Genomic DNA, 18,020 nt, shown 5'->3' on the forward strand with positions numbered 1-18,020 from the left:
TTTAGACTGTCCTTAAATTCTGGATCTTCAGTAGATACTCAGAGGTTTGAACAATGACTTCTTAAATCTCGCATCTGCCAAACTGTATGTCTTTGGTCAAGTTGTTGATACTTGCCTTGCCATAGTGTTAGACAGTAAACTGAGCAAATATGAACAAGCACTGTAGGAGGAGTCAGTCATCCCATTGTTTTCTGAAGGCATTTAAGAGGCTTGAAAGTAGTCCGACTTAATGAAAAGCTGTGTTGATGTCTTCAGCTTGTTAATGATGGAGCAGTGGGTGTAGGTACGCAGTAATTCATCAGTAAGCAAAATTCATATCCTCTGGGCAGTGAGGTGTGGCTGTAATATGTTAGTGAACTTGTTTTCTTTTGCTTGTTGTAGCTCTGGGGTTTCTGATGTCTTGGCTGTGGCCTGAGGATGTGGAGACTAGACTTGCTAGAGCGGCTGTGGTGAAATGGGTGTGGGCAATCAGGCCAGGTAAATACACAGTGGCAGCCCGATAGGACTGGCTTTATTTAGCGTGTTATAAATGGGGCAGGCTTGCGCTGTAGCTTGAGGATTAAAGGATGCAAATTAAAGAACAAACTTCTGGTGAAAGCAAACTTACTGATGATTCTGGAAGTTCATAAAACATACTATTTAATGCATCTGACACTTTAGAGATATTTGTCTTATGTAAGGTACATAACAGGAGAGGTTTTGGCCATCAAATTATCTCTCAGAATATTAGTTCGTGTTTCCTGAGAATTGTGTGCTTATGCTTGGTGCTGGCTCCAAACAGCTACAGGAGACTTGAAAATGGGCTTCTGAAAACTTCAGAAATACAGCAAATACCCTTGCAACCCTGTTAACTGGCCAAATAAGAGGGCAGCCTTCTTGAGGGCATTTAGCACATTTCTAAAGCACCTGAATTTGACTGTGCCCCTGGGTGGCTTAAGTGCCTGCTTGGTGATATTGGTCATTTGGGGGATTTTTTTTTTTTTCTTGCCTTTGTGTTCTTGGATGGTGAGAGGACAAGTGGGCAGAAGAAGATGAAAGGGATAATGGGTAAGAGGAAGGATCAGGAGGTGGTCAGGGACGTAGCCCGTCTCTTTCTCTTCCCTCTCTGTCCACTTAAAACTTTCAAAAGGTAAGAGTGCAGGATGTAATTCAGTCAAGGTTGGAACAAAAGCAGTTCTCTCCTTTCACCTCAACAAACATTTACTTGTCTCAAACCAAGGTGAGAAATACTTTTAATTACCTATCTAGCAAGTTCTCCCCCTAAAGGGAATAAAGCAGCCTTCTGACCGCATGTGTTTACAGCCTAAGGAGTCATTGTATGCTGCCTGGACATATGCTTACCTTGTATCGGTCGGTCTGTGAACTTCTCCAGCCTGCATGCTAATCTGAATTTGTCCTCACAACCTGTTAGTTACCACAGAATTGCCCCCACTTCTCTGGTGGCAAACTGAGGCTCACCAGGTTAACGCCATGTCGATGTGGTTGTGGCTCACCACGTTAATGCCGTGTCTGCGTAGGTTTGTGGAGAACACAGCCTAGATTCCTTGGATTCCTGTCCAGTGCTCTCATCAAAGAGAGCTCCTTCTCTTGACATAAGTTTTCTGCTTTGAAATGTTATGCTTCTGTTTAAATTTTTTTCTGCTTGTGCTGTTCTTTTGGAAGACCCCGGGAGGAGAGGTGTTAATGCACTACACCAAGTGCATTAGCTTAGAGGGGTTGGAGCTGTTACACTACAGTCCATCTCACAAAGGGGCTTGGGGCCTCGCCAGCTGGCCAGCGAGAAGATGCGTGTTCTTTTGTGTACTTTTTTTTTCTAAAATAGCTTTAGCCTTGTATTTTTGTGATCCAAGTGTACTTCTGGAGAAACAGTGCGCGCTTTTTTTTTTTTTTTTTTCCCATGAATGGCTATAGAAAGTGCCCTGTAGCAGTTAGTGCCACACAAAGAATTTGTTTTTCTGCTTCCAGAGGGCTTTGGCTTCTCTGGAAATTGGTGGGTTTTCACAGTGAATTTGGCGCAGCTTGTTCCCAGATCTGGCTTGGTGACCTTGCTGCTTTCTCTCACCTTATGCATCTCTCACCTGATTGGAAATGGAGTAAAGGAGGGGGTTTAGAGAGTGGTTACTAAGCAGCAAGGAGGCAGCATTATGTCTGTGTCAGGTTGAATGAATAGCTTCAGTGTTTGGAGGCACTGAGGAATTTTGGACACACAGTCCAGTGAGTCACAAAAGGTCTTTGGGAGGGAGGCAGGGAGGAGAGGGCAATGTTGGGATACAGCTGATACTGTTTCAGAAACTTTATTTGTGCTGAACTTGATATCACTCGTGGCTCTTCTGGGGTCTCTCAAAAGCACCAAAATATTTGAACATTGGTCTCAATATGGTGAAAGCATATTTAAGAGTGTCTTATCCTACGTAACACCTCCTGCTCAGCAGACTCCGGTGCAAACATCTGCTGTGCTCCCACAACTGAAGTGGCCTTAGTTTGTATAACTAAGGAGGGATTAGCTGTGTTGAGAACATCTCCAAACAGAGCATTACAAGGCGGTGGAGGTTGCCCTTGAGTTTCTGGTAGAGCAGATCAGCTATATCATTCCTGGAAAGTAGCAGCCAAGAGAGGATTGACAGTGGGAGCGTTCTTCCAAAGTGGGAATACAGGATCTGCATCACCACCACGCTCCCTGGCATTTTGGTTCATAGAGGGTTTATCAGCCAAAGCCCTGAATGGCACAATTACAGAAGTGAGTTCTGGCACCACGCACAATTGGCAAACCTCTGCAGGCCGGGACCCTGCAGAGCCCTGGGTGTCTGCGGAGAGGCCGATCAGATGCTGCTCTGAAGTCGTCGTGCTCTGCTGCTGGCTCTGGGACCATTTCAGCTGTTTTCATGTTACTCTGGGGCATGTATCCTGCTGGCCCTGCTTAGAGGACTGCAGTTGCACAGGCCTGTGGTAGGCATTCCCAGGGCTTAAGTAGTTTTCTGTGGGCTGGATCCAGCTTGTATTTAGCTAGCTATGCTCTAAAACATTGACTCTTGGCCAGTGCCAAGGGCTAGTCACCAAAAATGAGGAATCTATGGTTTGATCTGTTTTGAGGAAAGGCTTCAAGTACAGCAGGTTTTGTGGAATTCAAAAGGAGCTGAGTGTCCAGGACTCAGAAACAAAGCCTGAATTATTTCATTAAATTTAGACTCTAGCTTTGAAAGGAAACAGAGCATCCTGTTAGGCTTTGACTTTCCATGGTACAAACATTGCCCTATTATCTAATAACTTGCATTTCATTCTTAATTTTTATTCGTCTCAGAAGTGATGTGTAAATTTCTAAACAAATGGACAGTATAGCTTTTTAGATTGGAAGCATACCTTGACTAAAATCTGTTTCTTCCCCCTTCCTCCCAGGAATTCTCAGAACTGGAGAAAAGAGATCCTCAGGAGCTAGTTGGTAAGTTCGCTCGGAAGTATTTATTCACGTGTGGTTTTTTTCAAACTAGATCTAGGCTCCCCCTTTGAAAAAGTATCTTCACTCTGTCCTGACAATGCTGTAGTTTGAATTATTGCCTGCAGTGTTTTATCTCAGTGGAATATTTTCAGTGAAGTCTTCTTTTGGGAGAAGGATACCATGCCTAAAAATATGAAAATATTTTCATATGTTACATGTCTAAGACGTATATGTAAAGGGCAGCGTTGGTGTTTTTCTAGATGAGCTTAAAAACAATAAAGCAGTAGCTTTGTCCAGACACCTCTGAGAGCCAGTATAACCTGGAATGATGACAGATACTTTGTTCTGTGGCTTCAAAAACTTACCTAAAATATCCCCTCTTAAATGTGATCCACGTAGCGATTTATAGCTGTTGTGTTGACATAGCGTACCATATGTTTTCTAATGGTTACTGAAACTTAGTTGATTTTTGTGACATCTCACTTATTCATTGCACCATTATTAGCTTTGGAAAGTCCAGGGTCATCAGCTTGAAATAGTATCCTCTGCTTGGTCTCTGTGGAGCTGTACAGAATGTGTATTTTATGTTGGAGCTCTGAGTATCTTGAACTAACCCTTTGTTGCTGAGGTTACTAATACAGTTGTGTGGTAGCATGTAATAATATCATAAAAGACATCATGAGTTTAGAAGTTGCTTCATTATCTGTCAAGTCAGCTTGTCAAGGCTCAAGCATGATATTTCAGCCATAAAGTGTGAAAAATGTAAAATAAGACAGTAAATACTAGGATGCTAAGCTGTGACTCCTACAGCAGCCATCACTCTGAAGTTTTGGACTTAAGTCCTTTTCAATTGGCTTGCCCAGACTTTGCACCGACCCAACTGTTACATTGAATTTTCAGCCTTTAGAGGGCAAAACTGCTTTACCCAGTCTCATCATAGCATGCAACAGAGATCTTTCTCCAAACTACTGATCTGCCTCAAAATGCACACTAGAAACACAGATGAGACAACAGCATTTGGGGTAAAAAGTAAAGAAGAATATCTGAAAGCCAACTGCCTTTCTACTCTCTACTTTACATATGGGTGAAGCTCTACACTTGTAAAGCAATGTAGTGGGAAGTCCTTTCTTAGTTAAGGTATAAGGCTCAGGTTACAATTTTGTTAGTCTCCTTTTCCCCCAGTGACTGCCCCATCCACAGGATATTAGAAGACTGAATCTCATTTGTCTCATGATAGCCCAGACTTGTGTATAGGCTTAAAAGCTGCACAGAGGGCACTTACTACAGTGTCACGCACTCGTGAGTGGACAGTGTTGGTGAGTCCGAGACCTGGATTAAGGTTTGCAACATATCTTTAATATCCTTTCCCAATAGTAGCACGCACAGAGCAGCATGTAGGCTAGCTTTGTGCAGAACCAGTATATTAAAGGTCAGCATACTTGCCATGCTGGATTCTGTAGGTCTTTTGCATTAGACCATATCTTATCTGGTTGAAAAGGAATTGTTACAAGAGCCTTATGGTTGATGTAAGATGAGAACCACTCCCTTCCTGGAAACTTGGACTTCTAGGGTTAGAATTCTTGAATGGAAAAAGATGCAGGATTTTCTGACACAAAGCAAGTAACTTCTCCAATCTGGCCATCTAAAGTTTTGTCTAATATCAGTATGTGGAAGTCTAAGTTTTCCTTAGACAGTTTTCCACAACTGCTTTTTGCATTAAAAGCTTGTGGGCCTGCCCTTCTCAGAAGATAACCTTATGTTGTTCAGCATCACCTTTAATAAAGTCCATCGTTACGCAGTTGCTTAAGTACAGCATAAATGTAGGCTCCTGCCAAAAAGAACACTTCTGTTTTACCTCCCCCGGACGCATGCTAAGGTTTGTGTGCCTTGAGCTGGTCTGGGAGTCGGAACCAGCTGAGATCCACCTTCACCGCTCTTTTTTTTTTTCTTCCCTTTTTTTTTTTTCCTGTGAGGCTTCCAGCTGGATCCATTCCTGATCTGCTTAGTGCATGCTAGGTGAGCACTAGAGTTGGCACAAAGAAAACAGTAGGGATGAGGAGCTGGAAAGGGCATGGTTGTCCTGACTTACGCTGAAGTAGTGATCACATAATCAAAGCCTGAAAGAATGGGAGGGGAGGTTTCAGCAGTAACTGCCATGTGGTTGAGGAGGAAGTATATGTGAAACTTATTTTCATAGATTTCTGCATCAGTGTTGTTCTTTTGGGTTTTTTGTACCACTCTGAAGAGTACATGGTGCTGGCAGGACATTGCATTTGCTGTTGCCTGCAGCCTTGCAAAATAATACTTTTAGGACGTGTTTTTTTGCCCTGAAGTTCTTTGCAGCATGGTTGTTTACCTTTTGGACTGTAAGAAATGTTCTCTGTAGCCCTTAGGATATCTGAGCACAAAGTCAGTGTTCATAAGAGCAGAAAATATGGCTGAGTTGCAGGTCTCTCTCTGCATTTCTCAGCCCACAGAGCAGAAAGGGAACTAGTGTCCTTCCATGGATGGGTGACTCACTGGCATGTTGTTGCCTCCAGTTCTTCCATCTGATTTGGCTGTTCTGGTGCCAGGAAATCAGAAACCCACACACCCTGGTTTATGCCAAGCAGACTTGATTAAAACTGCATTCTTTGGCACTCTAGAGACCAGGCACCACTGGTTTGCATGTCTCCAGGGGAAAGCCATGCCCCTCTGATCACCCTTTCCAGGTCTTTGCTTGGTTTTTTGCATGGTGTGACCTTTGTAGACAAACTGGCACCTGATACTGCCTGTAATCCCTTGTGGCTGCTTAACACGCAGCATACAAATGAACCTTGAAAGGGACAGGAGTTCTTAATCCTACTTGTGGAGCAATGTGATTCACTGAGAGCGCTGAGGCAAGATGCTTTACCAGACCTCAGATGATCCACACCCCAATCTGTCCAGGTACAGCCAGCTCTCTATTCCTACGTTCTCTATTCTTTTGGTTTTCTCTGCACTAGGAAAATATGCCTACCCATCTGTAGGAAACAAAGCTCCTGTGTGCCCCCCGTCCGTGGCTCCAGCATAGTCTTTGGACTGTGAGCAGTCATTTCCTTCTGGAAGGAACTGAGTGTACAGTTCGTGCCGTGGCAGTTTTTCTCCTGCTATGCAGGATGTCTTTGTACTGTTGGATATACTGGTCAAACAACCCATCTATCTGAAACCGAAGTAGATTAAATGTAGCGTTTCCATTTAATTATCTGCCTCACCAAGATCTGGCAAGCAAATATCCTCCATTGACTACTGAGATGCTGAATCTTTGCTAGGTACATCCTGGTAGTTGGCTGTGCTTTGGCCTCCTATGCGGAGCCCGGGAGCAGCTGAACATCTCTGCCTTGCCACAGTACGTGTGCTGGCTGCACAAAAAGCTACAAGCACCTATTGCTTGTGCTGATGAAATTTTTAACTTTTAGGTCAGCTTGTGAAAGGAGAATGCACAAACAAGCACCAGTGGCAGTGTCCTTCAGCAGCAGGATGCTTTGATTTGCAGACCTGGCAGTGCATTGGCTCCTGCTTTCTTGAACCCCCATCTGAGTCATGGGATCTGCTTTATGGCCTTAGTTCTTTATCTGGACTGTAAATCTGATTAGAGGAAGATATTTACTTACTGTGAGCCAGAATTTGGGTGTGCCCATAGTGATTAATCGTGCCAGCAGCCAACTTCCTGAAGTCCCCACGTGGAGATCCTCTAGGCTGTGAGCCTGCAAATCACAGGCCCGGTTAGAGACTGCAGCCCGTGTCACTCTGTGTCACTCCCTATGACTCATGTAAAAGTAAAACTTTGATCTTGGCAGAAATAACAGGATGCACAAAGCAGTTGGATGTATCCTGTGAGGACACACCTTGTTGTTAGCTGTCCATCTGCATTTACTGCTGTATAGGCAGCAGAAAGCTGTGCTTGGGACTTCGAAAACACAAAATCTTTTGTACAGGAGCCTGTGGCCATATGTGCAAGTTCCAGGATTACCTTGAATGATAATCCCAGCTGCCCCTTTCTCTAGGGAAAGACGTGGTGGGAAGAGGCTGTGGAATCAGCCATTCTGCCATCTGTTTGGGGAGGAAGTTTGAGGACTGCTGGAGGGCATGGATAATTTGCGCTTCCTTACTGTAAAATAAGCCTGAAGGGGTTAAACTCATCCTTTTCTTCCTAATGATGTGGCATCTTGGTCTGGCTGCAATGTGATGAAATAACTGAGTAATGATGAATGTTTGTCTGTTCAGTTTGTGAAGTGGAACAGGGTGCACGTAGCCTCACTGCTGTCTCAGTCTACAGCTGCATACAGCTGTGGTGGGATTGCAGTAGGTAGACACAGTTGTCTTAGTTCCAGTTCCTTGTAAGGCGTTAGGAGATGCCTTCCCCCATCAGTGTAACGTTGATAAATGATTGTTTTCACATGGCTCAAACAAAAGAGCAAATGAGCACCAAAACCTGAAAAGTCATGGGTCAAAATATATTGTGTCATTGGGAGCTCTTGTTCCTCCTCCAGTGTTATTTCTGTTTCAAAGGAGCTTTGAATTGATTGCTGAACATACTCTTACGACTTTGTGACTACTTTGATGCTAGACAGAGTTCTTGCCCATAGTTCCTGAGTTTATATGAGCCCACAATTCCCCTTGCCATAAATGCTCTGTTTCTCTGTGGCTCTTCTGATCATCTGCAAAGATAAGGAGCCTATGGGATGTCTAACTTGGAGCTAGGCTTGATTTTTTTTTTTTTTTTTTTTAGGTCCTTTCTTTGCCTTATGAAGTCTGGATTTGGTGGCCTTTTTTCTTTTTTAATGTTTCTGCTGATGCTGTGAATCTCTTAAGCCATTAATCAGCTTTCACCTTTTCTGGAAAGCCTAGTGTGCCGTCTATTATGAACACTTCTGTCTAGTTGCTACTGTCTTTCTGGGTTCCTGAAACTCTAATTAAACTAGAGGCCTGCCCATCCCACCAGCAGCTGTAACCTATAACAAATGTCTGCCTTGTTGTCAGGGAGCTCCTGTTTGCCTGCCTTGCTGTAGGGGCTCTGGCAAGCTTTCCCTCTTCCATAGAGGCACCCTCTTAGTAAATGCCAAAGGACACTTTTTGTTCATTACTAGCAACTGCTGAAGAATTTAACCCTCGGCAACATCTTGATCAAATAGAATGAGTGGTCGCCTGCCAGCTTTGCATCTCCAAAGGATATTGTCCTTAGTGCTTTACATTTTTACAAAAGAAATGGAAACTGTAGTAGCACTGAACATGTGTAGTGTTGATTATCTGTAACCTCAGCTATTCAACGCTCTGTGCTGGAAGGCAGGAAAGCACCTCTGCGCTGGAAAGCAGGAAAGCACGCTGTGTTCAAACGCCAGTGTCTGTCCTTTGGGCCCTTCTGGGCTTTAGTTAAAGGAGCTGAACTTGAACGTGCTGGAACTGCAGTTCAGGCAGCTTTCACTGAGGAATGTATAATTGAGGAGCTGCAAATGTGAATGGCTTGGTTGATATGACTTCTGTGCTGGTGTCAGAGCTCTTTTATCCACTACAGGCTACTACTCTGGGATGTGTTCCCTGTACAAATTATGGTTGAAAACAATCCCAGCTGCTTAAATGTGGCACAAATCTCTGCTCCAAGACTTGGCTACAAAACTGCCTGGGTTTCCCATAATAGTGGGAAAGTAGCAAGCAATAGTGGGAAACACAGCAGTTTCTTTTGCTGATAACTCTGTAAACTAATCTTTACAGGGCAATCAGGTACTCTAGAAGTATATCCCAACACAAACAGCTATAGAAATCTGGCAATCTGTACTGGTCTGTTCTCAGTCCTGCAGAACAAGTTGTTCTTTCTAGCAATAGTCTGACTCTAAGCAAAGATCAAAGTGCCCCGTTAAGGAAACGTTAACTTAAGGATGAAATGTAATTTCTTGTGGTTAACTCCCAACAGCCTTGGGGAGATTTGTTCCCTTCTTGAACCATTTTGGTTCATGTACGTAGGTCTTGAAATAAATAGGACCCACGGTGGTTACCTCCCCAAAAATGGCCATGAGCCAGGCTGCTTTAGGTTGATCCCATGATCCTCCACATACACAGTCTGATTCTCTCTCTCAGAGTATCCTGGCCCAAGTTTTGTCAGGGATTCTAGGTTATCTGAGCAGTTCAGAGCAGGACTTTAAAGTGTGCATGGAAGACGTGGAGTAGTAGAGGGCTCGGTATGTGGTGCACAGTGCAGGGGTTTAGAGATACATTCCACGAACCAACCTTTGTTCCTCTGAGGATCCTTTGCCTTTGAGGATCTTATCAACAATTGCAGCTGGAGTGGAAAGTAGCTTAGCTTTTCACATTTCCGTTCTGGGGTGAAGAGACCTCTGAAATAAAGCTTTAAGCATGGGTGTGACACAGAGCCATAATATAAGATGCTATATAATCAATAAAGCAAGCATCACATCTCTCTTCTAATGATCTAACCTTTAGGTTAGTTGCTTCTTGCTCAGCACTTTGAAAGCACCATGAGTACCAGTTGACAGCATTCCCCTGTTACCTTTACCCATTGGTTCTCAGTGATAGAGTAGCACTAGCAAGGACATAAAACAAGTTTAATGACTTGCATGGCTTAAATTCCCTTCAGTATTGCCAGAACTCATGCCCACTTTGCTCTCTACAGCTTCTTTTTCAGAGAGAGTGCGGAACATGTCTCCAGATGAGATCAAAATCCCTCCTGAGCCTCCTGGCAGATGTTCTAACCACTTGCAGGTTGGTATAAGTCCACTTTATTTTTTTTTAAAAGGCTTGCAATTCAGTAGGGAGGGAGGATATTTGGGAACTCTGCTCAGTATTTTTGCGCAAGTCAAAAATCCAGCATTAAAGCTGGGTTTTTACCACACTGAGTTTATGAATGCACTGTGTTAATGCTTTAGACTTTACAGCAATTCTAGTTTAGGAATCTCAAAGTAGCTTAAAGCTGTTTTCCTGTCTCTGTGGGTCACTTACGCTTTAAAATCCTTGATCCGACCAGTGACACAGAAGCAATGTTTATTATGAAGGCTGCTATCCTCTTACCTCAGCAAATTCAGCTCCGTAGGAAAGAACAAATCATTGTTTTTCTATATGGGCCCGAGAATCCCCTAACTGGAATAGTTGAGGCAGCATTGACTGGATTCCTTTTCCACCTACATATCTCTAGATGATAAACTCTTAGAAGGAAGGCTAGTAACTTAGAGGCAGCAAAAGAAAACAAATGCATGTTTTCTCTGGTGCACACCCAAATAATTGCAGTAACCAACTTTGCAATTACCTTCTGCTCTGTTCTCCTCCTCCTGATGGAGGGCAAATGAAAGAGCAGGGGCTGCTGTTTCCTACCACCCATTTGAGTTTTAACTGCAGTTATCTGCCCAATAGAAATACAAGTAAAGCATCACTTCTGGAATGTTCTATAAAGTAAGCTACTAATGTGCAATGGTGATTCAGAATGACTCCCCATCCAGATCATGCTTTCTTCTTCTCTGCCCAGTGTACCTGGGCACACCCATTCCTCCTCTTGTGCTGCAGGAGGATTTTACTGTGCTGACATCAATGAATTAGAGTGCGTTAGATCTGAGGAATGCACAAAGCTTGAGAGAGTAGACAGAATAAAGCAGATTTTCTTCCCCTTTGACAGCAGTTTACTATGTTAAATCAAAGGAGAACTTGTCCTCTGTTAGCAGGTCAAACCACATCTTAGAGCACTTTGAGCAAGGAGATGGGATTGTTCCTTAGAGATGCAAAATGTTGTAGACTTTTCACTGTTGATTTGCTCTTTCCTTTTGTCAGATTCTTCCTCTAATAAACTGTATCTTGAACTCTGCCAGAGGGAGTATTTCTTATTATAAAGGTGACTGAGTAGTTCCCAGTCTGTGGACTTTGTGAACCATATTGCTGCCTCCATGGGGAGGGAACAAAAGGGAACACCTATTCGATCATTTCTACTCCCCAAATTCACCTTTTTGCAGTTGTTCCTACCAGCCTCACGATGTGTGTGCTGGATGTGGAGATTGTGTGATTTCTTCTTGCTAATTTTGTGAGGACCTGCTGAAAATTTATCTTATAAAGCTTTTTTAAAGGCTGATGAAATAGGAGTTTCATATCAGCTCTTAACAAGCCTCTTTTATTCAGGCGTCAGCAAACCCGTAGACAATAGTCAGTTCTGTATTCGAGTTGACTGTCCATACGGAGGGAGACATGAAGTGACTTATCCAGAAGCAACAAAGGAAAATTGACTCAAGTCTCCCATCCTGAAAGACTGAAGGCCTAGCCTCTGGTCTTATTTTATATGCCTCTTGTACATGAGAAATTTGTGTCAAAAAGAAAAGATGAAGGAAATTACTGAGAATATTCTCCTAGTAGTACCACTAAAGTTTGTTCTATCTGAAAGTTTCTGCTTTTGCTATCCCTTCAGCATTACCAGAGTAAAAATACTTTTGAGGTCTTTCACTACCTTGCTGAGAAAGAAAGGGGGGAAAAAAAAAATGTGTCTATTTTTAAATCTTTCAGTCTTTTTGGAGAGTAGACTGCTTGACATTTCCAGCTGAGTCAGTTAAGCTGCCTTTTGCATGGGCTCGTGGCTTCAGTAAGACATCCATAGACTTGGTAACTATGTGAGTGATCTGTAAAGAGAAGCTGATTCCATCGAACTGGCCACTTGTGCCCAAGCAGGGCTTTACAAGTGCGTTGTTCCTAAGAGCGTTTCGCTGCCAGTAGACACCACCAGCAACACCTGATGATCACATTGAGTTTAGTTCTCCAGCAGAACTTGGCTCTGCTCATCTGTTACCCAGGCATAGCCGTGAGCCTTACCTTCTGTGCAGTGTAGCCCAGCAGCTGTTTTTCAGGTGCATGCCTCAGTCTGAAGGTGGGTGTGATGGTCACTGGAAGTTGAAGAACCTTTGTGGAGTTCACCTTTCCCTCTCGGAGCTGGCTTCCACTTCTCCGCAGTCATAGCTATAAAGGGAAACAACAGACTGGGAAGAAGGAGTGTGCGCTACTGCCTCAAGTGCAAATCTTTAATCACTGAAGCCTTCAGAAAGTGCAAAGATCAATTCCCTTACCCATTCAGACAGTTCATGAAGATAGTTTCAGACCGTAAAGGAGGGAGTGTCTGTACTAATCAGCCTGCCTGGCCTTAGGGGAGAGGTGGAATCCTTGCTCCATGCAAGGAGGTCACTGGTTCAGTTGGCTTGTTTCCACATGTACACTTTTGATAGTCAGCTGGTGTGCTCCTCCTTTTCCTACTGGCTCACCCTGTAATCTTTCTCCGTTAGGATAAAATTCAAAAGCTGTATGAGAGGAAAATAAAGGAGGGCATGGATATGAACTACATCATTCAGAGGAAGAAGGAGTTCCGCAACCCCAGGTGAGCCACCATCTTTTCCTGTGCGACCAAAGCACCACAGAGCAAATCCCAAGAATTTTCCTCTTTGTTGGAGTTGTAGTAGAAACAGGATCCTGAGCAAGAAGTACTACTGCTTACAAAAATGAGAAAGACGTAATTTGATTGTAACCGAAACAGTAAAACTCTTCTTTGTGTTCTGTGAGGCAACAGCTAGACTTGGTGTGTCGGTTAGATTTTAAATGTACAGACTTTGGATGAAGTATTTTAGAAGATGTGTCTGTTCTGGGAGCTGGGAGATTAATTTGGGGAAAGTGGGAAATAATGTGGTTAATGGCATGCCACATCCATCATAGCAAGCATAGTTTCCCAGGTTCTGATTTTACTCTTGCAGTGTGAAGAGGTGACAACCTCTTTCTACTAACAAATCTGAAACGCTTCCGTTTACTTCTGGCTCACTGGCTCTGTTCTGAACTCTTGTCTTTCTTCTGCAGCATCTATGAAAAGCTGATCCAGTTTTGTTCAATTGATGAACTTGGTACAAATTATCCAAAGGTGAGGTGCAATACCTTTGACTGTCAAGGGAGTGGGTAAAAGATAATATAGGGCTGTAAGGTCTTACCTCAGGCTTTTTTGAGCCTGCTTGTTTAGAGGTCCTTTAAGGGAACTTTAGTCTGATCCTCTGCATTGAAGTGAACATTTTTGTGGTACTGAGCCTCAGTGCCTCCAACTTTGCTATAATGATTCTGAACAAAAACCCAAGTGTGTAGATATACATGAAACTCCTTGGGGGGGATAGAAGCTGAGCAGCAGAAAAATGTATGTCTTATCCCAGCATCCTTTTGCCTTCAAAGCTGTTTCTTCATTCACAACAGAACGTGGTCCTACAAAAGAAGATCTGATGTGATCTTTGTGTCACTGGGATACAAGAAGAAATCAGTAATGAATATCATTAGTGAACAGAAATACATAAAACATTTTTGAACTGGGTTTTGTCTATATGTGGAAATAGCCCTAATCTGACTTATTTTTTTCTTTAGGACATGTTTGATCCTCATGGCTGGTCAGAGGATTCATATTATGAGGCACTAGGTAATTCCAGGAAGTCTTTTTTTTGTCCTAACTTAGCTCTTTGTGTTTTGTAGTTAATTAACTGCACTAGAGTCTTCACTTCCTTTATAAATGAGAAGTCATCACATGCTGCTCTCTAACTACTTCATTCTGGTTGGATGTGCCTGAATGTTATTGATGCTTCATCAGTCTGGAAAACCTTTTCATTTAAATTGGTTCTTCAATGTTTTAATCTCTTAAATCATTAATTTAGTGCAGTAATGCTTTGATTAAAAAGCAGTAGTTAGTTTCATGGCAGTTTAATTTTCTATACACAGTTTGAAGTTTTTGATTGCTTATGATGGGGAGTGAGTGAGAAAAAACTATGGATTTTTATTGTTCCTAGTGCTTCTTGTAACTTCTGATCTTTCTCAGCTAAAGCCCAGAAGATTGAAATGGACAAACTGGAGAAGGCCAAGAAGGAACGCACAAAGGTAGCTATTCAAAACCAAAAGAGACAGAGATGCAGGGTTTTTGTTTGTTTCCCTGCTGAATTTCATTTTGTTGTTTTGCTGTTTCTTATGAACTGTGCTCTGTGCTAATATGGTTTGTTTTTCCCTAGTTCTGTCCTTTCTTCTTGCATGTCTCTTTCCAAGCTGCACAGATCAAGTTGTTTGCCCTTCCTTATAGGTCTGTTTCTCTAGGTTGTTTATTCCACTGGATTTCCTTCTGTTTTGTCAGTATTTTTAAACCAGAGCTCTTAAAATGGTATTCAGTAAGCCAGATACGGGCAAGATAATGCATAAAGAACAGCTTTTTTCTTAATCTATGACATTTTGCCTGGTAGCATAGCCTAGTTATAGCTTAACTTCCTCGCCATCTCATTGTGAGACAGTATCTGCTTTCTGTTCTCCCTGATCTTGTCTTCTTGCATCTGATTTCCAGAAATGTTGGGCCTATTTTACCTTTGACTGAGCTTGTCGCAAAATGTACATTCTTATGTACCTCCCAAAAAGAACACAGACAGGCTTTGGAAGATTTTATTCCTGTCCTTCAGTGGTGTTACCTTTAAGCTAGTGGCTGGCATTAGAAAACTGTTTCATGTTAGAGATTGCCATCTAACCTTGCAGAAGGCTCCTGCCATATTCAGTATGTGGAGGTATTTTTTTCTTGCAGTGCATGCTGTGTCTTGCTACTTGTTTTGGTTTTTGCACAGTAACCCAGGTATCTGATTATGTCCTTGCCCATATCTGCAGTTTTGAAAATATGAGACTGCATGCTGTTGTAGCTCTTGTTGCTAGGTTTCCTGCTATGATGCAGTCGCAGTAAGTCATGCAGGTAGGGACTTGTCTTGCATGTTTCTTAAAGGAAAAAGAACAGGAACTTCTAACTGTATAAATACATTCTTTAATGACCAGGATCTATCCTTTCTGAGCTATATCAAATTCCTATGCTTATACCAGTTAACAAACACATTTTTATTGTATCTGACTTAGGATTCTGCAACCAGCTCCTTAATGATCATGACTTCAGTACACTAGTGCCTGAGGTCTACATCTTTTCTTCCTGCATGACAGCCAGCTTGGTGGCCAATGTTTTATATGACATTAAAGCTGTTCTTAAAAACATAGAGAAGCGATGTGGGTTAAAAAAAAGACTATGCATATTAACATTTGATTTTTATCTTCTGCCCTTTCTCCTGTGTGTCTCTCCCCAGATTGAATTTGTGACTGGCACTAAAAAGGGTACAACAACAAGTGCTGCTTCTACGACAACCACAACAGCCAGTACCACTGTGGGAGGTAAAGAACTGTTGTGATTGTACCTATTAAGCTGCAGTAATGCTGGGATTAGTGCTTCCTGGAAACCCTGAGGGCTCCTTATTGATTATGTATATAATGTGTATATAGTGTTCCTTCCAGGAGTTGGTGGACTAGCTTTTCTCTAGTCCCTATATCCCCTGGCTGTCCTTCTGCAATGAAAGCTTGGGGACAGGTAGGATAGAGAAGAGGTTTATTAGCGGGTCATGAAACCTGCTGATGTTTATGGTTGTAGAGTGTTCTTGGGACTGACAATCTCAAGAGATTTGGAAAGACTGAAAATCATTCTCCTGCCTACAGCCTGCCTTTTAAACTGGGAGGAAGGGAGAAAAAACACTGGAGGCTGATGAGTGTGTCCTGTGCCCGTACCTGAGCAACTGAGATACGTGTGCTCTGTTAAAATTAAATATGCTTTGGGGCAGGGAGTGAACCTGCCTCCCATTTGGCTGGAGTTCAGGTGTAGAGTTTTACTTTGACTCCTGAGGTATAAAGTTGTCTTTCCTCCTCAGCATTTACTGCCAGTGTATGCTGAAATTAATGTGAGGGAAAGTTGTCTAGTCAAGCAGTGGTGTATTAAGAGTTGACAAGACAGGGTGTTACAAAGGGATCGGTGACCTTTAACATAATGCTAATCCTTGTTTGCTTGATCTAATCCAATTCACAGATGCCCAGAAGAGGAAGAGCAAGTGGGACTCGGCCATCCCTGTAACAACGATAGCTCAGCCCACCATCCTCACCACTACTGCAACGCTGCCAGGCGTTGTCACAGTGACAACCAGCGCAAGCGGATCCAAAACTACAGTCATATCAGCTGTTGGCACCATTGTGAAGAAGGCAAAGCAGTGACTGGTGCGCTGGGCCTGGATTTTCGGACTTAATTGTCATTGAAGCCATTGTTCTCAGAAGGGAGGGGTAGCTTTCGCCTTTGGTAAAAGATGACAAGATTCTTTGAAACAGACCACAGTTCCCATTTGAAAGAATGGGGGCAGGAGCAGGCATGCCAGCTGTGTGCCCACAGGAATGGACCTCTGCCGAAAATGCCTCTGCCTTTTCTTGCTGTGGGAAGAACCAGTCTGTGTGTGTTGTGCTGGAGGGACGTGGTATATGGAGTCAGCTTGTAAAAGTTAGCTTAGTAAGTTACTGCGTTAGGGTCTTACCCTTACTTGCAAGTCTGGTTTAGGGGAGAAAAAGATGAAAAAGGTGGCAAGTAGTGAAGGAATATCAGTATTACCCTTGTGTATTCCAGGTCACACTCAAAGGCTGCTAGCAGGCTGCGATATGTGCCTCCCTCACGTACGCTAACTCGGTTCCAAGGGAATTAAAGCAGAGACAATTGGTCGGTGTCCATCTTCAAATGTGTAGCAGAGACTTGAAGCGATCTACATCTCTGAATGTAGACTCACCCTTTGTTATGGTACTGACATCTGTACCTGTGTGCATATCTGTGTAGATCTTAGTGACCACGTGTTAAATAGTTGAACTATTGAGGAAACTGTGCTGAAATAGTCTTGTTACCGTCTTGCAGGGATTGAGATTTCTATGCAGAACCCATAAGCTGTAGAGGTTTGATTTGTAAACTCATTTGCAAAGACCTGTGCGGAAAACTCTTCCATTGCTATGGAATGAGATTGGACAGCAGAGAAGCAGAGGAGAGTGTCTGATCTTAAGTGTGATATTGTCCATCTTTGTACTAGATAGTGATGTACTGTGAAATGCACACATGGCAGTTACTGCTTGCTCCACTGTTGTGAAAAAGTATTTTCAGTTGAAAATTTTATTGTGTAAATCTTCTTACCTGTGTAGCAAAAAATTATTATAAAAATGGAAAAGTCTTTAAAAAAAACCCTGGTGTCATTGATGTGTCTGCATTTCTCATCTTGGCGAGGGAGAATCGGTATCCATTTGTTGTGCTTTGAGTTACAGATACCATTGGGTGAGTATGTAATAATTCCATGAGAGTGGGGGTGGCATGAAGGTTTTCTCACATGGATTTTTTTTTTTTTTAAATCTCAGGCTCTGGGGGGAAAAAAAAGGGGGCATTAAACTGATTTTGATTGGAGATACTTTTGTTGTAGAGGATGTTCTGAAATAGTTGGCAATTCAGCTGTTCTTAATGGTGTTTTTTCCAAACTATTCCTGCATCTTAAACTTCTTCAAAAGTTACCTTCTAGTACTAGCACCTGGGTCTTTCATAAACCCTCATCTGTAGAGGCCAGTCTCCTAAAAAGGAGCTCAACAGCAATGAAGTGGTTTGTTCGTTGTTTTGAGGTAGGTGGGACAGATAACTTGAATGGTTCCATTTGGGTAGAGAAACAGCTGCTAACCTGGAGTTTTCTCTTTGCAGTGGTCATTCCAGATTATTTAAATGGTC

The 18,020-nt window shown here is 42.7% G+C and overlaps 1 protein-coding gene across 4 annotated transcripts in view; it reads left to right on the forward strand.

The window, feature by feature from the left end:
• The window catches only part of SAP30BP (SAP30 binding protein), a 32,404-nt gene extending 14,921 nt beyond the window's left edge, over positions 1–17,483 (forward strand). For all 4 annotated transcript variants that reach the window (XM_050908323.1, XM_050908325.1, XM_050908324.1 and 1 more), the window contains 8 exons: positions 3,394–3,436; positions 10,080–10,168; positions 12,712–12,803; positions 13,274–13,334; positions 13,820–13,871; positions 14,265–14,323; positions 15,547–15,631; positions 16,314–17,483. In XM_050908323.1, coding sequence (XP_050764280.1) covers positions 3,394–3,436; positions 10,080–10,168; positions 12,712–12,803; positions 13,274–13,334; positions 13,820–13,871; positions 14,265–14,323; positions 15,547–15,631; positions 16,314–16,495 — 663 coding nt within the window. In that variant the 3' untranslated portion in view covers positions 16,496–17,483. The remainder of the gene's footprint in view (positions 1–3,393; positions 3,437–10,079; positions 10,169–12,711; positions 12,804–13,273; positions 13,335–13,819; positions 13,872–14,264; positions 14,324–15,546; positions 15,632–16,313) is intronic.
• Positions 17,484–18,020: the final 537 nt, after the last annotated feature.

This window comes from Gymnogyps californianus, chromosome 19 (assembly GCF_018139145.2).
Source record: "Gymnogyps californianus isolate 813 chromosome 19, ASM1813914v2, whole genome shotgun sequence".
NCBI classification, from domain to species: Eukaryota; Metazoa; Chordata; class Aves; order Accipitriformes; family Cathartidae; genus Gymnogyps; species Gymnogyps californianus.